Genomic DNA, 19,476 nt, shown 5'->3' on the forward strand with positions numbered 1-19,476 from the left:
TTTGTTATTAGTTTGTGTTCAGTTACAAGAATTAAACCGAGCGGTTTTCATGCAGGTTTGAATGGACAGTTTCCCTTCAAAGCTTTCACAGCACTCACTAGCATCTTTATTCACCGGAAGGTCAAAAATAGCATAAACCTTGAGCCTGATCTACGTAATCCCCTTGAAGATGTGTTCTCACTTTGCTCCAGATCAAAGTAAAAGCATGCAGGTGAAATGTCACTCACATGTCATGTGCAAATCAGTGGAGTTTCTAATAGCTTTCCCTAGTGCCAAATTCACATGTAACTGGGGAATGGAAATCCATCTTCTGAAAAATATATGATATATATGCTAGAGTTTCGAAACTAAATCTATTTATGGGAAGAAGAACCAATGCAACATCTACCTGTCTAAATGCCCATCGGTGGGCGCCTGAGTCTTAACTTCATGTAAAAGCAAAGTCCATGGTAAATTCCCTGTTCGTGGTTCAATTGAACGGGAAGTGTGTGTGGGGAGCGATGGAGTAGGTGGAAGTGGGGAGAGATCGGTGCCAACGGTCCTGCTCATTTGGTCCTTGACTCAGTGGTTTTAAGAAGGTCCCTGTGATACATAAAACTACAATGAAGATTTGCAGCAATGGAACAAAATTACAAAGCTCTCGAGCAGTAAACCTATTAAGTCTCCTTAGCTAGCTGGACCTTCCCTTGCTGTTCCAGTGATGCTCTGGGCATGTGAGGGTAATTAACCTCCGACACTTCCCACGGAGAGGAGTTAACTCCTTCTTGTGCTGAAAATGCATGCTAGAGTCAACTGCCCTGGACTAGAAGGCTCTTTCTGTAGCCTAAAATGGAAGGACATCTTTTTTCTCTGTCTTGTGTCTGTGCCATTGAAATATTGCATAGTAATATAAAGATACATGTCTTTTTCTTTACACTGCTTGCTGCAGCTTCAGGCTCCCCCCAGTCAGGGTAGAGAGAGTTACAAGATCCTTTAGACACAGTGGGAAAACTTTATGAACAATATATGATAACAACTTATAATTATAAGCACATTATAGCAGTATAATTGAAATCAGATTGTTCTTTGAGATCTAGAGTGTCAAAAGACAGTGCTCAGGCATAAATGAGCAGTGGCACTGAGCATTAAATATCTGAGCTGAGTGAAATCCGTTACCGCTGCAGGTTTCAGAGGACATCTCCTCACTACTCCATTCTTTCTGCCCCACCACAAACATGTAACAGTCTGAATTTTATAAGCAAAAGTATTGGTTTTGTACTTGTTTATTGAAATCCTCTCCCCCCCTATGGAAATGAAATTTTCCCTTCCTGTCCTTAGCAGAAGTGTTGGAAATGGATCAGTTAGTGGTAAGAGCCAAACAGAAAAAAACCCCCAGTATCTCACAGTGTTGGAATTAGAGGTCCTTTTCAGTTGCTTCCCTAATGATGTAAAACCATGGTAATTAGAGCTGCAATCAGCTATTCAGTGCAGACTTGAACTCTTTTGAACAAGCCACTCACTTCTGTTTGCCCTTTAGGCTTGCAGTAAAGAGTGAGTTGAAAGTCATGCCACTCTAAGCATCTAGCTGCCAGAAGATTTCAAACTGTCTTAGCAGCTGCTGAATTAGAGAAAAATTGAGTCCAAACTGCATTTAGGACAAAAATCACAACCTGGGAATCATCTGACCGTTACCACAGAGCGTGTTTGCCTCTGCCAAAGCTTCTGGAAAGGGAAGAAAAGTTCACCGTTTCCAGCAGTGTTTTCAGTTCCTAATACAGAGGGAGCAGAGCATTATACTGAGGTCTTTGTCCCGTGTTTGGATCCATAGGAACCCCCCCTGAACCCCACCTCGCTAAGCACAGAGCTGCCGGTACCAATCGTCGTGCCTGCCACCTTTGTGGTTGCTTTTCCTACTCTACTCCCCAGGCTACCATGTTGTGGCAGCTTCTTCCCTCACCCGGAGCAGGAGCAGATCTAATTCCTCTCTGCCATCTGGTGTGCTCAACTGACCTCTACATTATTTGAAAATCCCATTTCAACTCACCCCTTTTTCCTTGCCTTACCTTCTGTCAACCACCACCAGCTCCCAAAGCTCCCAGTACCTCCCATCAAACCTGTTTGTTGAATCTCTTAGCAGTTTGTCACTCAGTATAGGTTATTTTGAGCTGTACACTGAAAAATACCTGATATTGTACTACAAATAATACCACCCAGAAATAACAGGTGAGAGGATATTTTCGATAGCTCATCGGCACCCCTCACTAGTTAGTAAATTATATTTAAAAAATCAGAATCATAATATGCTTAAAGAAATATATGTCCATGTGTAATGCCAAGATTTATTTTTCAAGTTCATTATGTTGTATTCCAGGGTTATTACTTTGTAATTCCAGAGTTATGGATTTCCTGATTAAATTGGGAATCTTATTTGGCATTTAAAAATCTGTCTTCAGTTGTTTCCTCTTGTTTATTTTTGTTACTATTTCCTTTAAAGAGATTTGCCTGGGAAGAAGGGAATCAGGTTAGTGAAGTTTGTAAGTTGGTCTACAAACTGCATTAGAAATTAGATTAAATGTTTTTAAAATGTTTTGCAATGTTACTTTTCCTTTTTCTGAAAATAGACAATCCTAGTGAAAATACATTGCTAAAACTTAGGACTTAAGTGCAGGGAAGGAGCAGGTCTGGGGGAACCTTTAGTTGGGTGTAGCTGCATCTTTTTTTCCCAAACCACCACTCTGTTATTCTCTTCTCTTCTCTCTGTTAAGCGGAATTATATTCTAACAAGGCCAAAAAAAGCTGATGAGACTTTAAAGCAAGTTTAAAGCAAGTTTGATGTCACATTTACTATTCTCTTACAGCCTTATTCTGATTAGGGACTAGTATATCAAGGAGCAGATACAAAAATCGGTTGAAGTCAGGAAAAGATGAAATAAAGGAAATGTTACACATTTTGATATTTTTAATAAGAAGTTTGAAGTTCATACCCCTTATTAGAATTGCTTACGTGCGTGTATTTCAATCCACTGTGCAAGTTAATTTTCCTGTAAACAGCTCCGGAGTGTTAGATACGCCTTTTTGGGGCAATGCTGTGTATTGTTATGCAGCACCATACACTGATCACTGGTAATTGGTTTTGTAAATAAAGCTAGCAGGAACTTGTTTTCTCTTTGTGATAAAAATAAGCTAAACTTAACATTTAAAATCAGGTCATCTTATAAATAATGTAGTATTTGGGGATTACGCAGTGTTTTTCTCCTTCAAAGTGCTTTACAGGTGTTAATCTTAGTGACATTAGCCGTTTGTTTTTGATGATCTAAATTTGCAAGGTTTGGGGTAACTCTGCTTACCAAAATCACGAAGGGGTAAATTTTGGTGCTGCTGAAGTCCATGGCAAGGCTCCCATTAGACTCCAGGAGGCAGCAGGGTTTCACCAAGGTTTTGGATGCTTACAGATGCCTGCAGCCACAAAGGGTAATTGTCGGTAGCTTGTTCAGACACCAAATAGTTTGATGTGCGTTACTAATGTTCATACAAATAGTGCATTTGCAGGAACTAATTAATTAGCATTACCAGGTCGTGCTGGAGTTGCTCAATGCAAGGCATCCAGTGGAAATAGTAGGCGACAAATTCAAATACCAGCCTCAAAAAGGCCAAGCACTTAAAAATCGTACGTTAAGCTCCCACAATTCCAGATATAAAAATACCACATCGGAGTTCTTTCTGTCTTTTTATTTCAAGCCTCTAGTATTCATATCCAATTGCCTTTTCTAAACCCTGAGAGGCTAAGAAACTCCAAACAAAGCACATTGTCATATGAGCACCTGATTCCAAAACCAACAGCTTTATAATACTACAGTTCTGAGAATAAAGGAGAATCGGTATCTCTGGTATGTGGACATTTTAATTGCCTGCAGAATTTTCAGCTCTTGCTGGTGTGATACATGCAAAGTGCTGACACTAATCTGTTAGTCATTTGAGGCACAAGTGTTTTCCCCTCAGCTACCCTTCATTAACTCCATTTGCACTGATTCTCCTCTAGAAATGAGTAAACAAATGAAGAGATGCCTGTGAAATCTGCTTTTTGGGTCAGCATTAGTTTTACATCAGTTGCCCTGCATTTTTGTGGCAGCGTGGCCTATCTATGCTATAGCTTGTATCCCCCAGATATATGCGTCATCTGAGCTCCAGAGTCGCTTGGAAGGGTAAAACAGGATAAAGCAGTTGCTGATTCATTGCTTGGCATTTTGTTACCCATTTTGCATTAATTTCAAGGGCTGAGATAATTTCCTAAAGTTTTGAGATATTTCACGAAGTGTGCTTTAAGGCGGAAACCTGTACTTTAATTATTAAGGAGGTGAACAATTAATGTACTTGGAATAATGATATAATGTCAGTTCTGCGTAACCTTGCGTGCTGACAGCACAATAGTGGTGGCGTGCACGTTACGCGCACAGCTGCCTTTCTGTGGCAGGGAATCTAGATCTGCTTTAAAATCAGTAAGAAACCAAAGCATTTGCTGAATGCTGGGAGAAAAAAATGTCTGAAATCTTCCCATCAGGATGTTTTATTGCATGAAGCACCTTATCTTGCAGAAAGCGGTAGGCTTTTAGATGAGAACAAAACAGGAGGTTGCTTAGCAAATGAAAGATGAGAGCTCTGAAATTCTTCATAAAGGCTTTTTTTTCTCCCTAGCTTGAGATTTTGAAAGTTGGCTTTTTTTCCCCCCTTATGTTTTGATTTGGTTTTGGTATTAAATGCTGAAGTGGTATAAGTGGAGCAACTCAAACCCACACAATGTTGTTTTATATCAAATGTGATGTGATGTAACACAAGGTGGCACAGCAGAACCTAATACTATGCGTTAGATAAGGCAGATTTAGCTAGAGATGTGCCTCCCACATCTTCATCGGGATTTGCACAGCAGGAAATGAAGCAGACTTGGAGCTGTGCAGCAAGGAGGGGTTTATGCCACCCGGTTTTTCCTCCTACCCTTACATACTGCCTTGTGTGGCATTTTGCTGTGCATGTAATTGTAAATAACGAGGTTTTATCAGACACATTGCAGGTAGGTACGGTGGCTGCTGCCCTGATTTGGCATTATAATAACCAGCCATAACTGAATTAATGAGGTATTAGAAATCCAAGAAAGGTTTTTGTTTATCACTGTAATTAAATACATTTTGAGAGTCATTAAAAGCAATAGCAGGAGGGCAGAACTGAGGAAGAAGGATGGCTTTGTAATGGACTAGTCAATGAGTTTGTTTGGAGACATTGTTTTTACATATCTATCCTTATGTCTCTTAAGTCTCTATTCTGAATTTTTTTCCCCCCATTCTGCACTGGAATTTTATGTTTATTTATTTTCATGTTTAATTTTTCTTCGTCAGATGGACTTATTTTTTGCGATAGTGATAGTAATTAGGACTATACCAGCCTTAAGACCCCGTTAAAGCTGTGTCTTTTGTGCCAGAAGACCTGCAATGTACCACGAATTAGACCTGAGAAGTTGGCGGGGTTTGTAGACCAGACAGATTTGGTAGAGGAGCCTGAGCTTCAGGAAGACGATGCAGCTGGCTGAGGATGCTGGGGCAGGTCAGGGCCCTGTGGCTGGGGCACATGAAGGTAACGTTGGTAGGGATGTGGCAGGTGAATATCAGTCCCCAGAAGGTTTGACTCCATCCTTATCCTTAAGGGTTAGTTTCTGAGGTGTACAGTTACATACTTGGAAGTATATTGAGTTACTGATTTATTTTTATAGAAAACTGTGTTTTAAATCAAATAGAGTCACATTTTGTGAAAACATCTGCAAATTCATTGTCCTCTATTAAAGATTTTTCTGCCTTAGCGTGCCATGTGTTCACGTGCACCCCCCAGGGCTGAATCTGGCTAAGCGTTCTATAAATATTAGCTTATTATTAAGGGTTGTTCTTTATTAATAGCAACATCAAACTAATGCCAAGGGGCCCTATTTGTAGGCGTCCCCTTTGTGCAGGCTGCTCTCCAAATACGAAATACGAGAATCTGCCATAAGCCACACAGGTTCGAGCATGTGGATTTACACCTTGTAACAGTGCTGTGATAAGTCTGAAGACAAACACCCTCACGGAGCAGGATAAATACAGATGTGACAATAGCAAAATATAGTTTCTCCTCTACCGGTGTCCTCCGTGCTAACCTTGGAGTGGCACATGAGATTGGCCTTGAGGTGCTGCTGCCCTTCGGTACCCACATGGCCATGCCATGGGACAGCCAGCTGAGGAGAGGGGGTTTAGGACTGGACGTCTTCAAAATTGCAGCGTACCCAAAAACCTGTGAGATGTGCTTTAGAAATAAAGCTTGCAAGTCATGGATTTTGTGGGCTTGTGGAAAAGGGTAGGTACTTTCATGCGTATCCACATGTGTATGCTTATGTATATGACAAAAATATATATATAATACATGTGTACACACACATACCTATGTAAAAAGAACATGGGGGTTTCTAATTACTTTCCAATTCTGATGCTTACCATTCATGAGGTTTCAGAAATGTAATGTCTATGTCTATGTACCTATTCATTTAAATATTAAGAGAGATTTTAATCTAAGCATATGATTCCAACAGCTCAAGCTTTAGGAAAAACTCTTCATTTAATGAGCATCAAAATCAAAATATAAGAACTGATGACCTGCTTTCAACCATAGGTTAGATGGGTAATTGTCACAGTAATTCTCAATCTTTTTATTACCTTACTGTCATGGCATTACCATATGTATCTTACTACATAGTTAAAATTTATATTTTTGTAGTAATTAAATAGCATTTTATTAGCCTATATCTTCTTTATCGCTTCTAAAAGCAATTCTGGTTTGAGATGCTGAAAATATGACTGAGACTTCAATTACAAGGAATTGTTTAGCATCCTGACCAAAAATGAGTAATTGAGGCTAATACAATTTAACATCTTTAGAGCATCTAGAACTGAAATTCTTGTTAATGGCAATAATATACTATGCCTCATTATGTTTTTTGCCAGTGCCAGTGGGTTAATAATGCCCAAGATGGTCTTTTGAAAACATCGCTTTCCTAGCATTAGCACTGAACATTAGCATTAGAAATGTGGCATTTTTCACTGTATTTGGTAGTTACCAAACGTGATTTACGGCAGGGTTATATTCCTGCAGTGTAAATTATTCTCTCACTTAAAGCTTGTATTGCATAGCTAATTTTTTTGCTAGTGCAGTGACACTCTTGTTACGCAGATCACGATGACAAGCAGAAAAGTTGGGCAGGGACAAGGTAGGGCTTTTCTTCTTGATGGTGCTCCTTATCCCTGTATAGGATTGCTTCTCATGCTGGAAATTATTCTGGTATGTTTTCTTGTTCTTTCTCCAGTCTGTAAAACATCAAGTTCCATCTATTATTTTAGATAGTATTTGTCCTTTATTAGAAATTTTTTTAGCAATGGATTTCACAGAATCAAGGGGATTACTTTGTCACCACCGGCCTCCCATCCTCTGCCCCCCCAGCAGCACTAATGGACATTAGCGTTAATTATTTAGAGTTCCTTGTTTTCACACAGAAAGCAGCAATCAATGTGCAATGCCAGGTATATGGCTGTGTACCACCCGACTCCAGTACTTTACCCCTCATCTTTCAAAGTGTCTGTTTTCTTTGATACAGGCTTTGGTTTTTATTCAGCACGGTGTAAGCAGTGTTATTTAGAAAGCTTGGTTGTTGTTTGTTTTTTTTTCCGGGCAGGAACATTTTCTCTGTAAATGTTAACCTTGTGACACAGTCTGAAATGTTTCTGTTCTTGTGTTTTTATTTATGTCCTGCTAATTTTCAGCTGTTGTGCATTCTGGCCTGCAGATGACATAATGGTGAAACCAAATGGGTGGCCTTTTCACTTAGGCTCACCTATAGTTTTTTTTTTGCTGTTGGGTATGGATGGTCCACAAGGTGACCAGATTGGAAGTGTTAAGCAATCATGAGAAGTGAAGATCTAGACACAGTTGTTCTTTTCCTTCATGTGCAAAAACACCCCCAAACTGAAAAATGTTGAGCAATAGTCACAGACATTGTAAGCAAGAAATAAGATGATAGTCTGGGTTCTAGACTGGCTGTTAGCAATTTCAAGTACCTTTGTCCTATGGGTGGATTGTGCAAACTGGTACTGGTTCCAGCTTCAGTTGAAATCCCATTGAAAGATACACTTTTTTTTTTTGTGGTGGAGGGAGAAGGGGTCATGCCAACTGGCCTTCACATAACCACGCTGTTCAGATGGGTTGGCTGGATGACTGCTGTGGCGCCTAGAGACAGGTCTTCCTTAAGATTCAACTTTCGATCATTTTGATCCACTGTCTCTGAAACTCGGGGCTGTGGAACAACGCGTGATGTGTCTGGTGTTCATCTAGGTAATTTTTGAGCATTTGTGGCCTTCTGAGCTCTCACCAGAATCAGGCCCTGGCTATGGTATGCCACGTGTTGTGGTCTTCCCGTGTTGCTTTGGTTGCGTAATGACAAAAGATTTGAAAAAATGTTCCTGTAAAAATTGAGGACCACTGCACGTTAGAAACAGCAACCCTTGGGGTCACAGATTTGTCCCATGGCTTCTTCCATGAACTTGTCATAGGTAGGGTTAGGAAACTCACAGTTTCCAAGCTCCAAAAGTTTTTACTACACAAGATTGCAAAATTGACACATGCCAAATAATAGGAAATAAACTGGGTTGTGGCCTTACTTCGTGGACCGCATCACTCACAACACAATACAGTGTCACGCAACAGAAATGCTGCTCCTAATGGGTAATGGTGTTAAGAGTGCTGAAGTCATGGTACGAAACTTGCTTAATGATTTGCATTTTTTCCCCTATGTTACAAAATGTAGTTGAGCAGATGGATGCAGCCAGCTGTACATAGAGCTTTAGGGAGTACTGGGGAGAAAAGAGATAGGTTTTTGTTAAGATAAATGTAATAATCTCTGTGATAATTAGTTTAATTTAGATCCCTGCATCTGACTCATTTTTGACTAACCTTGTATGAAGCCTTTCTTGCCTTGCTGACGAGTCTGTGAATTTAGTTTGATTACAATCCCTTTTTTTATGCTTGTGGATTGCTTGCTGATCACTGATATTTTTCATTAAGCAGTTGCTTTATTACATTGTTATTTAGAGGGGAGTAATTTGTGTTTTCTAATTAATTTAATTCCAGGCACATTTAGTAAGGAGCTACAATGAGCCCATTCAAGGGGCTTTAGGTCATATTGACATTGTTTACCAGATGTGCTCATTTGTTTTAAAACACTCTTAACTCTGTGATGACAACAGCTGCGTTCAGTTGTTTGGCTCTTCCACCTTCTCCAATCTGCACCTCCAAAAGCCCCAAAATTAGAAGTAAGAGATGTCCATAGGCATTAAATCACAGAGGATTTATATGGCAAAGAGCGTCGATATCAGCTATTACTATTCCATTATCGGATTTGAGGGCAGAGCAGCGGAGAAGCCTTTTGGCTTCTCTTAGCTGGGGATATGAATGCCATTACTCCAATCACTGAAAAATTGGACAATACCAAAGAGATGCAAACTGGGTATTAAGTCCATGCTTGGCCCATTTACCCCTGAAAAACTTGCAGTGAGGCTTCAGGAGAGAACGGGGCAGCCAGGAGGATGAGCAATGGCCTGGGCAGTGATGGGACATGTTAATTTAATCAAAAGGTGAATGTTGTAATTCATAGTTGTCACCATCCCAAATCCATAGGCTTGGGCAATCATTTTTGCCAGAAGCTTTTTGGAAAAGCTCGGCATGTTCTTGCTAGTGGTGCTCCTGGGATTTGGGGGTTATTCAAGCGCTTCGTGTTCATTGCTGTTAAGTACTATATCCATTCCATTATCTGGGCATGAAAACTATATATTATACCTATCATTTGCTCATTTGGCCTGCTGCGTCAAGAACTCGAGTTTTAAAATGAAACCCTAATTAGATGAATAAATAACATTTTTACAGGAAAATGTACAGGCAGGTTATTCCGCTGGCTATAAGCTTGTCCCATGAAAAACTACCAACATTTGTTAACGTGTTCTGCGGTCACTTATTTTGGTAAAAAGTCAATTACTGCTTGTTCTGGAGCAAAGTCTGGCACAGAGCAGTGACCCTGTAAGATTCATCGGCCTCCAAAGAACCTGCCAAACAATGGCCTTGATGTGTTTTCCATTATTTTTCAACCTTTTTCCATCTTTTTTGGATTGGAATAGCCAAAATTAACAACAAACTTTGAAGGAAAGGTTTGTTAATAGTTCATACTTAGTAATTAACATTTGATGCTTGTGATGCAATAAACTGAATTCTGGTACAATTTGAACCAACAGCCCAGCTGCATCTCCACTTTATTTTTTGCAGGGAACATTTGAATTGCTGTAATACCTTTTCTGGCTCATGTTGGTCTGTTAAGGGTGTGTGCGTGCGTGGGATCTGTTTTACCTATTGATTTAATAGGAAAGAGCATCTCTTGGAAAGGAAGAGTAAACGTGTGTGCATGCATGTGGAAGGGGAGAGAGAGGGGGGAGAAGCTCTATCTGTGTGTTTATCTCTGTGATAAATGATGCCTGTTAAAAATGTGACTTGCTATGAACGTTATTAGTGCTTTCCTCTTTAGGTGTATTATACAAACACAGTCACCGTCAGCAGAAATGAAGCTGCAGTCTTGATTGTTTAGTTCAAACAGTTTTGATGTTTCTTTGTCCCTCGATCAATCAGTGCCTGGAGGGCTATCAACTGTTGGCTGGGAATGCATCAGAGTGACGTGCAGAGCACAGATATTCCTCAAAAGCTGAAAATATTTCAGTTAAAATATTCGTTACAGTTTGCATCCCAGTCTGTGAGCAGGCAGCAGAGTGAGCTCTGTTTATCATTTTTAATTGTGGATCTTCCCTATTCAGAACTAACATCTTCCAAATTACCTTAAAATGAGCTTCTTCCTAGACAGATTTGTAATTCACTTGCATCACAGTTAGATGAGGGCATGGGTTTTAGCACAAACAAAATGCATAAAGTAGAAAACGTAATGCGGCATAAATGCCACATAAATCACATCCTAAAGACAAAAGCAGATTTCAAACATCTGACTTACTGAGCACTTAATGTGGAGTGTAATCTTTGTTTTGGTTTATGTTTGTTTTCTGGAGTGTAACACAGAGCAAAATATGGGGAGTTCCCTCTCCTCCAACAGTGGAGGAAAAGGAAGGTGATTTGCGAAATGCCCAGGAAAAGAGCTTTTCCTGCGTTGCAGGTAAAACCCCCGGCCAAGTGTCTCCTTTGCTGCTGGGAATTGAGGTATATGCAGAAGTAGTCGATAGAAATCCCACTTGCGTTCTCTTGCTCATCACAGAGTGAGTAAGAGGCTGCTCCAAAATGCAAAATTGTCCTTGAAAAAACCTTCTCTTGTGCCCTCCTGGTTGTTTCTTCCTTTGCATCGACTGCAACCTGTGTAAGCCCCCCTTCTCTGAGCTCCCTAGCATACCCCGCACGGGTCAGGACATTTGCAGTGCTGTTTTCAAGCCTCAGCTCTCTGAAATTGTAGCTAACAGATAAAATCTCTGGCTTCAAAGATTTACACTTAGGATGGACAGGAAGGAAAACGCGTGTTTTCTCAGTAACGTTCATGGGTATAGGGATAACAGCTTATTCCTCCCCATGCTTTTGTTTTCCTTTGCCCAGCCCGAGCCTCCCGGCTCAAGCCAATGCCCGTTTTCCTTTCAAAAATGGATTTCTAGCGAAACACTTTTTAAAAAATCAACCTGTTTCCCTTGCGCCGCCGCGATTGGTCCGATAAAATCGCCGAGCCGATCGCGTCAAAAGGAAATAGCCTCGGCTTAATTGTAAGCTAAGTCTCCCGTAATCCAGGGGAGCATTTGAGATTCTGCCCAAGCGCTGGGTTTCGGCGGCCGCTGAGGGCTGTGGGTTTCTCTCCCAGCCTCCCGGCTGCTGCAGCACAAGTCAGCATAGCTAATGCAGATAGAGCTCTCCCCCCGCTCCCTCTTCCCCGCTCCCGTCTCTCGCTCGCTCTCCCTCTCCCTGTGCTTTGATTCGATATGAACAGACTGGTAACTCCGATGCGAGAGCGAAAGCTGACATAACTCTGCAGATGGCTACGTTCGGATGATACACCTAGGGATTTTTTCTTTCGGGGAAGGTAACGTTTAGATGCTAATGTTTATTTTTCCCTTGTTGCCATTTTTCAGGACTGCCGGTCCCAAAGAAGAGCCCAAAGTCGGTAAGCACTTTTCAGCTACTATTTTTGTCTGTTTGTCTGCTTTGAAGGAGAAAGGCATGAGTTCGGTTCGTTTTCTTTGTGGGTCTCGATTGTTTTAAGTTGTCTTTCTGTTGCAACCATGATTACCTTGCACGGCTCCTGCTGCATGGGGAGATGAAAGAGGAATGCAGTGCAGAAGGGGGGACTTGTTTGCAATTAAAGCCTCAGGTTTACAGATCCTCTTCCCTGACAGATGAGCTTCTCTGTCGTTTAACTTACCAAAAAAAAGCTATTGTTTCCTTTTGGAAAGATGGGAGGCTCCACCTTCTTACCAGATAGCAATTCCTGTCGGGTGCTCATAGGCACCAACCTTTGCCATTAACTCCCTGAGTTTTCTTGAGTACCCTCGGCTGAATTATTAACAGAATGGGAAAGCATGCACCTTGTTGAGAGAGACAAAGCATGAACAGTGCATGATTTCAGTTCCCAGGGAATACAGTTAACTGTCAGAGTGCTTGCTCTGGAGGCATTTTTATACTGAGCAGGATTGTGCTGCAGGTGTGAGATTCCTTATTTAAAAAAAAAACACAAACCAGAACAGTATATTCTTGTCCCTTCTGATCCTATTTCCATGTAAAGCTGTTACCTGGATGACATGTTAGCTAACAGCATGAAAGCCATGATCTAAAGTATCATTAAAGCTGCACGCAAGATATTGTGGAAGAAATTAGTGTGCTATTTGTATGCAACAAAAAGAAATGTTTTCTTTTTAAAGGAAATTAAATACTTAAAGCCTGAAAGTTTCCAGTTATCTGTTGAGAGGGAGGGGAAAAGAGAGAATTCTCTCCCAGTAGCTTTGGGGAAGCAGAGCGAGTGAGGTCTTCGCCGTCTTGTAAGATGGTGCGAAACTTCACCGACAGTCCCCAACGGGTGCCAAAAACTGCAGCTGGGCACAGCCCACCTCGCCGCAAACCTGGGCAAGAGGTTTATGAAAGGGCTGAGCAGAAGGCTCCTGCTTTTAATACGAGTTCTCTGTTAATCCAAAAAGAAAGCCCTGAAATAATTAATGTGATTCTGATGGCTTAGGGCAGCGCTGATTAAAGTCATGTGAGCCCAGGCCTCTACCATTGTCAGCTCGCATTAATGTTGAGAGGCAAAAGTGTGGGGTGTGCTCCCTCGCAAATCACAGGCATGTCAGACCCTGCGCAGTCGCTTCTGTCATACGCGGAGATTATTTCAGCCTTCGGTAAAACAGAAGCGAGCGGGTAAAATACATACGCGTCTGGCACGTTTCTTTTCTCTGCCTGCACTTTCTTCCTCGGTCGGAGCAGGGGTGGCTGCACTTGATCTGGACGCCGACTTCTATCATTAAACCAGCCCCGATCAACGAGTCTTAGTCTTTTCAAAGCGTGGAGGCTCCCGCTTTGCCACACGCGCGTTCGGCGTCAGGTGCGGCAGGATCCTGCCCTGTCAGACACCTCTCTGGTCGGCAGCGATGCACCGTGCAAATCTGAGCAGCGTCTAAATCCATGTCGGGATAATCCTGCCTCGGTGAACAAAGAGGCTGCTTGCAAACAGGTGTAGCTCTGCAACAGCAGATTTCTCCCTACTATTTGCTTTGAGGAGCCGGTCAGCCTTGGGAAAGCAGTCCCATTCCATCGCATGCCTCTCCCGAACCCCTCTCACCTTGCTCTAGGGTCCCTCCAGTAATTTTTACGACGGCCCTAGGCGGTGCTGTTGCCTCTGAAGCGCAGGATTCACAAAAAGCAGAACCTCCTATTCCCCCTGCCTGCACACCGGATCATTTGCATTGGCAATTAGCGGCAATGTTTTACACTGCCGCATTGTGCGGCAGCGTTAATGACCGACCGCTCCTCGGAGGGGCAGAGCAGAGCGCGTCAGAGTCCGTACAGCCGCTCCTTCGTTCCCGGGCGTTGGTGATGGGCACGGGTTGGGCACGGAAACCTGGAGCAAAGCACCTCGGGGCACCCGTGTGCAGAGGAGGAGACTGTCCTTGGGGCTGTCTGGGATGGATTTACACCACCGCCAGAGCTCCTGTGGCCAAAGCGATGGTCAAAAGCATAAAAGAAGTGGTATTGCTAAACACCTTCCTTCCTCGGTTTAGTTGCAGGGTGGCTGCGGGGCGAGGGGAGCCCAGTTCTCTTGGCCATGAAGATTCCTACTTGCTCTTGTCCTGGCAGGGGAGAGCCAGGCCTGCCCCACTGGCATGCTCCCCGGCTGGGATGCCATCTTGCTGCACCCTGCCCTGGCATTTCCCAGGGATAATTTGCTGCCCTTGCAGCTGGTGGGTGAATGCGGGTGCTGCCGGCCGAGCTGTGCGCCCGCGGGCTGTGCCCAGCGCTGCACGGCTGCCTACGGGGCTTGGGTCAAATGTGCTGGCCGTTTCCTCCCCGCTCCCTTTGCCCAAGGCAGGGGGGGACTGTTTTCCAGCATTCCTCGATTAATAAGTTAGCTGCAGTTAGAGGACAGCGTACATCCAGACTGGGAGCAGTTGGCCTGATCTTAACTTGTGTTCGTTCTTTGTTTCTTCTGCTGCATCGGGGAAGACACGACCTCAGGTGTCCATCCTCTTCTGCTTCGCTCAGCGCAGTGACAAGCCCTCTCTTGTTACCTCGGATCCTTTCCCAAAGCCCGGACATGCTCCTGACTTACTGCCAACGGCTGTCTCTTTCTCAAACAAGCCCTATTTTTAGCTATCAGCCCCAGTCCCGTATTCCCGAAAGGCTGACTTCAGGCTGTTGGATATGTCCTGGCTGGGAGGAGGTGGTTTAGCCGCTTGGAGAGGTTTGTTAGTCTGGGAATATTTTTCTGCCTTGAGCTCAGTTTTCCTGGGCTGTATTTTTCAGCCTGTGTGTATCTTCTGATAAGCTTTGCTCTTTTTCTTAGTTTTTAAGGGGAGTTTTGCAGCCTTGGTGAAAGAGCCAAATTAGTAAAAAAAAAAAGTTTGCAGCTGTACATGGAACTGGGTACTTCCACAAGTTCTTTCTTCCTCCTTCCCCCCCGTCCCCCTGACACTCTCACAGCAGCTCCGTGTGCTGCTTGTTTATTTTCAGTTTCCCATTGATTCTTTTTTGAGATGAAAATGGATAATATTTTTGTATTGACCTTCTGGGGATATACATTTTCAGTGTGCAAGTTCTCTAGTATAGCAATTTCCCCTGCAATTATCCTGGTATAACATGGATGAAAACAAACTTTTTTTTTCCTTTTTTTTTTCTTTCCTTTTTGCTTGCATCAAAACACTCCACAAGGGGGCAAAGATTCCCATTTCCAGCTCAGTTTACTGTTGCTGCCAGGACCAGCTTCTCCAAAATGCTCTAGAGCACAAAATCTGCAGCTAGATCATCAGAAGATGGGATCACTGCAGGGGGAAGAAAGTGCTAAGCTCTTCCAAAAAAACAATTTTTTCTTTTGGGTGTAAAGAAATACATTGTCAGCCTAGCTGAATTGTGGTCAAAATTGCAATTCCTATGCACAGCCTGTCCCTGAGGAGAGACTTGCCACATATTTCAGGTGGATCGGCGGCACTTGGGGCTCTGCCGATGTCCTGTTTTTGTCAGGAGGAGAAATTGGTTCCACAGCATGAGTGTTTGTACAACACATCCCTCTTCATTCAGAGACCATTCCCCCCGCACCACCACCCTTGAAAAGCAGTGGGAGGAAACCACAGCAACTCTTCTCTCTTGCAGTTTTATGCCTGCAGAATCCCGTGCCAAAAAGCTTTGGTGTCCATTCGTGCCGCAGGACACGCTCCCTGCCACCATCGCCTCTTCTGCTGCGGGTTTCTCTCTGCCTGACACAGACATACACAACTGCTGCTAATAATTAGCGTCCCATCTCTGCCTGCAGCCACCTCTCAGCCGTGTCATGGGCCTCGGTTGTTTTAGCAGTCACTGTACAAAGTAACATCTAATTACTCTTTCATTTAGCATGAATGACAAACTGGCCTCCGCTATGCGGGTATCTGTAGCATTTTCCAGGCACTTGGAGACTTTTGTAAGCAGTTTTCCTCCTGTCTCCTTTTGAAACGTCACAGCTGCAAGCGCCCTGGCTCACATCACCTTTGCTGTTTTCTTCCCTCCCTGTAACCAGAGGACAATGTAGTGCTCGGTGTGGGCTCACTCATCCTCCCTGCTGAGGGAGAAGCTGCCTTTCAGGTCAGCAAATGCAATGCCTGTGGCTGAAAATGGGATTGCACGGTGAGAGGAAGAAATCCTGGAAGGCTGATGTATGCCCAAACCCTGACCGCTGCTGCCCCTTCTTCTGCAGCAATTGCACCCACGCCGCACTTGGAAATCCAAGCCACGCTGATGGTCCTGTTAACCTCAACCAGTGAGGAAAGGGCAGCTAGAAAAGACCTTCTTCCCAATCTTCTGTTTTGCAGGATGAGCACTGCAAAGTTTCAGCAAGGGTGTAGGGAAGCTGGCACAGGCCACGCATCTCAGACCTGGGGCTTGGGTAGGGCAGGAGAAGCTCCGGCTTTCCACATATTTATTTTGTCATGGCTGTAATACAGTATCAAGGTGATTGTTTTTGCCTATCGCTTGTATTTAAGCGTGCAGTCTGCCTAAATGGACTCAAGGCACTCCTCGTAGTCTTGATTTCTAGCCACTTTTGGTCAAGAGTCTTTCTGGCAAGCTATTTATGCTTACCAACAGCTCTGGAGAAGACCACAGACTCTGGAGGATTGGGGTGCTCTTGCTGACTTGGGTAGTTCAGTGCTCCGTGCTCTTGTAGCTACTGTCAGAAGTCGACACGATTCAGCTGATCTGCTTTACTTTGCACTGAAAAACATGATCAGCATCTCAGGGTGAGGTCTGAGCCGCCCGCTTTGCAGCGGTCTGCCACCAACCAGCCCCGTGCTCATCTGGCCCTGATTTAGCTGCTTTCCTGCCCACGCGTGAACGAGACAGATCCAGGCCCAAGAGGACAGAATCAGCCCCGAAGCTAGGAACGAGGCAGCTGATAGAGAAGCCATCCTTTCATTGGCATATGATCACCTCATCTCTCTTAGGAAAGCTCCACCTTTGCACCAAGGCTCGAACTTCTTCATCTGGACAGTCTTTGCTGCAGGAGCACTGCAGAGAGCAGGGCAAGACCCTGCAAGACCTCCTGATGATGATGATGTGCTGGAGCCACTGGCCCAAAACCTTTTCAGCCTCATCTGGTGATGTGAAAGTCGATTAATATTGTCTTGAATTAATTTAATTACCTACAGGCCCTATTTCCATGGTTGTGTTCCGCTTTCTCTCACGGTTGTGTTCTCCTTCTTCAACTCCTAAACAGAGATGTTTCAGGCTTTTTTGCAGGACTTATTGTTTGGAAAAAGAGCTATCCCTCTGAAGAAGTTTTCCCCTGTTTCTTGCAAAACATCTGTGTATTTGCAATTGCAACTCTAGTTTAATTAGAGGTGGTTTTGCTTGAGGTATGCTGACACTTCCATTTGCAACCCAAATACGAAACAGAAGTAATAGTTTCTTCAATATTTAGAGCTTTCATATCATAAAGTGAGAGCACTTTGTAAAGTTCAAACTTTGTTTCTTTTTAAATCAGAAAGTTTCCAGAGAGTTCTCAACGTTTCCCCAAGGGCTGAATAAAGCTTCACATTTTAGTCCCTGTATTCCAACTTCTGTAAACCAGCTATTTCCAGTGAGATTGGCCTGAAGTTTCACAGGATGCTTGTAGTTATTTTAGTAGTTTGGCCAAACAAACAAAACAATCCAGATGGCTGGACTGGGAGTTGTAAAGTGGTTTTTCTTTTTATTATTTTTAAGTTGCAAAAGAGCGATTATCCACAGCATAGATGTTTTAAAACTACTTCATTTAAAAACTGAAGGGCTGCATGTGAATTAGCTTCTTTTACCACTTAAAAAGCTAAAAATGTTTGAAATTGGCTCAGATATTTGTATTTGAGAGTCTGCAGATGAGTAATCACAGCAGGTATGCTTTGTTCAAAATTGCTTTAAAGGACAAAGGCAATTTCACATTCTAGTCGATCAAGATATCATTTAAAAAAATGCTGGTAGTGGATCAACAACTCGACTGTAAGGCTGCAAGGTCACAGTCATTTGGGCTATTGGAGCTGTTTGGTTTTTTTTTCTCAGTGTAAACCTAAAACTATGTGCAACTTAAAACCAGAAAAGATTATTGTTAAGACTCAAGAAGAGAGCACTTCGTATGGTGACTTTCTCCTCTCTAATTAATTCACCCCTGCTACGATGGACCATTGGCCGCCTGGGGTTTTGTGTTCAGGGTAAAGAAGGGGGACCCCAGACCTGTGGGCGCTTGAACCCCCCATGCTGATCGGCTCTGTGTTTGCTCCTGGCTTATCTCCCAACCCCTGCTTCGTTTTCTATGGAGAAGTCCCTGAAAGCAGAGGCTCCTGTTGCAATGTTTTTGGGTACCCCCTTACCAGCAGAAGGCTTTACATTTTTGTCTGAGGTTTCTTGGTGCAAGTGCCTGACCCCTTCTAGCCGGGAAGTTGTGGATGTTGTAAAAACAACCTGTAGGATGCTATTTTTCCGGCTGCCCTCTGCATCACAGCAGCTCCGGGAACGTGCCAGTTCCCTGTGCCAGAGCAGGTGGGAGGTCGGAGTCGACCTTGTTGCCAACCCAAGGCCGTCTCAAAAAAAAGCATTAAAAAGCATTTGCTTTTTACAGTTTGGGGAGTTCTTGTTGAGGGAGGATTTTGCTGCATATTGAGTAGTACAAATCCTGGCAATGCAAATGTGACTTGTGCTTCATTTGAGCACACCGTTGTGAATTTGAGTTAAGAATTATGTACACTGCTTAGCTAAATATTGAGCAGACAGAACTCTTGACATACTGCTTTTGAATAAGCCTTGAATTTAGGCGGACATGTTTTTTTCCTGTTTTAATATGCTCAATTAAAACAAGGAAATCAAACTGCAAACAGACATTTTCACATTTGTGAAGATCTGCCGTAATCCTGTGGATGCTCTGGGAAGAAGAGACATGAAAGTGGTACTCTGTTGTCCACCCACTTGTGATGTGGGGGTTGCCAGAGCTGCAGAGGAAAAGTGATCTTTCAGAGTAAGGGCTGTGCTTGCATCTGTTTCAGAGGGACTGTTTAAGTTTTCACAGTGAAATTTGCTAGTTTTTCCTTTTTCTTGCAGGCTCAAGTTAGATCCTAATGTTATCTGAGTAGAAGGTTGTTGAGTTTTTCTGCCTTAAAGTAGAAAAGAATCAGTGCACTGAAACTAGTAACCTATAATGAGATTTAGATT

General features: G+C 43.1%; 1 protein-coding gene across 28 annotated transcripts in view; it reads left to right on the forward strand.

Moving 5' to 3' along the window:
* Window positions 1-19,476, forward strand: part of MAGI1 (membrane associated guanylate kinase, WW and PDZ domain containing 1) — a 356,106-nt gene that overhangs the window by 304,794 nt on the left and 31,836 nt on the right. For all 28 annotated transcript variants that reach the window (XM_069811929.1, XM_069811927.1, XM_069811928.1 and 25 more), the window contains one exon: window positions 12,198-12,229. In XM_069811929.1, the coding sequence (XP_069668030.1) occupies window positions 12,198-12,229 (32 nt within the window). The remainder of the gene's footprint in view (window positions 1-12,197; window positions 12,230-19,476) is intronic.

This window comes from Haliaeetus albicilla, chromosome 24, assembly GCF_947461875.1.
Source record: "Haliaeetus albicilla chromosome 24, bHalAlb1.1, whole genome shotgun sequence".
Classification (NCBI taxonomy): domain Eukaryota; kingdom Metazoa; phylum Chordata; class Aves; order Accipitriformes; family Accipitridae; genus Haliaeetus; species Haliaeetus albicilla.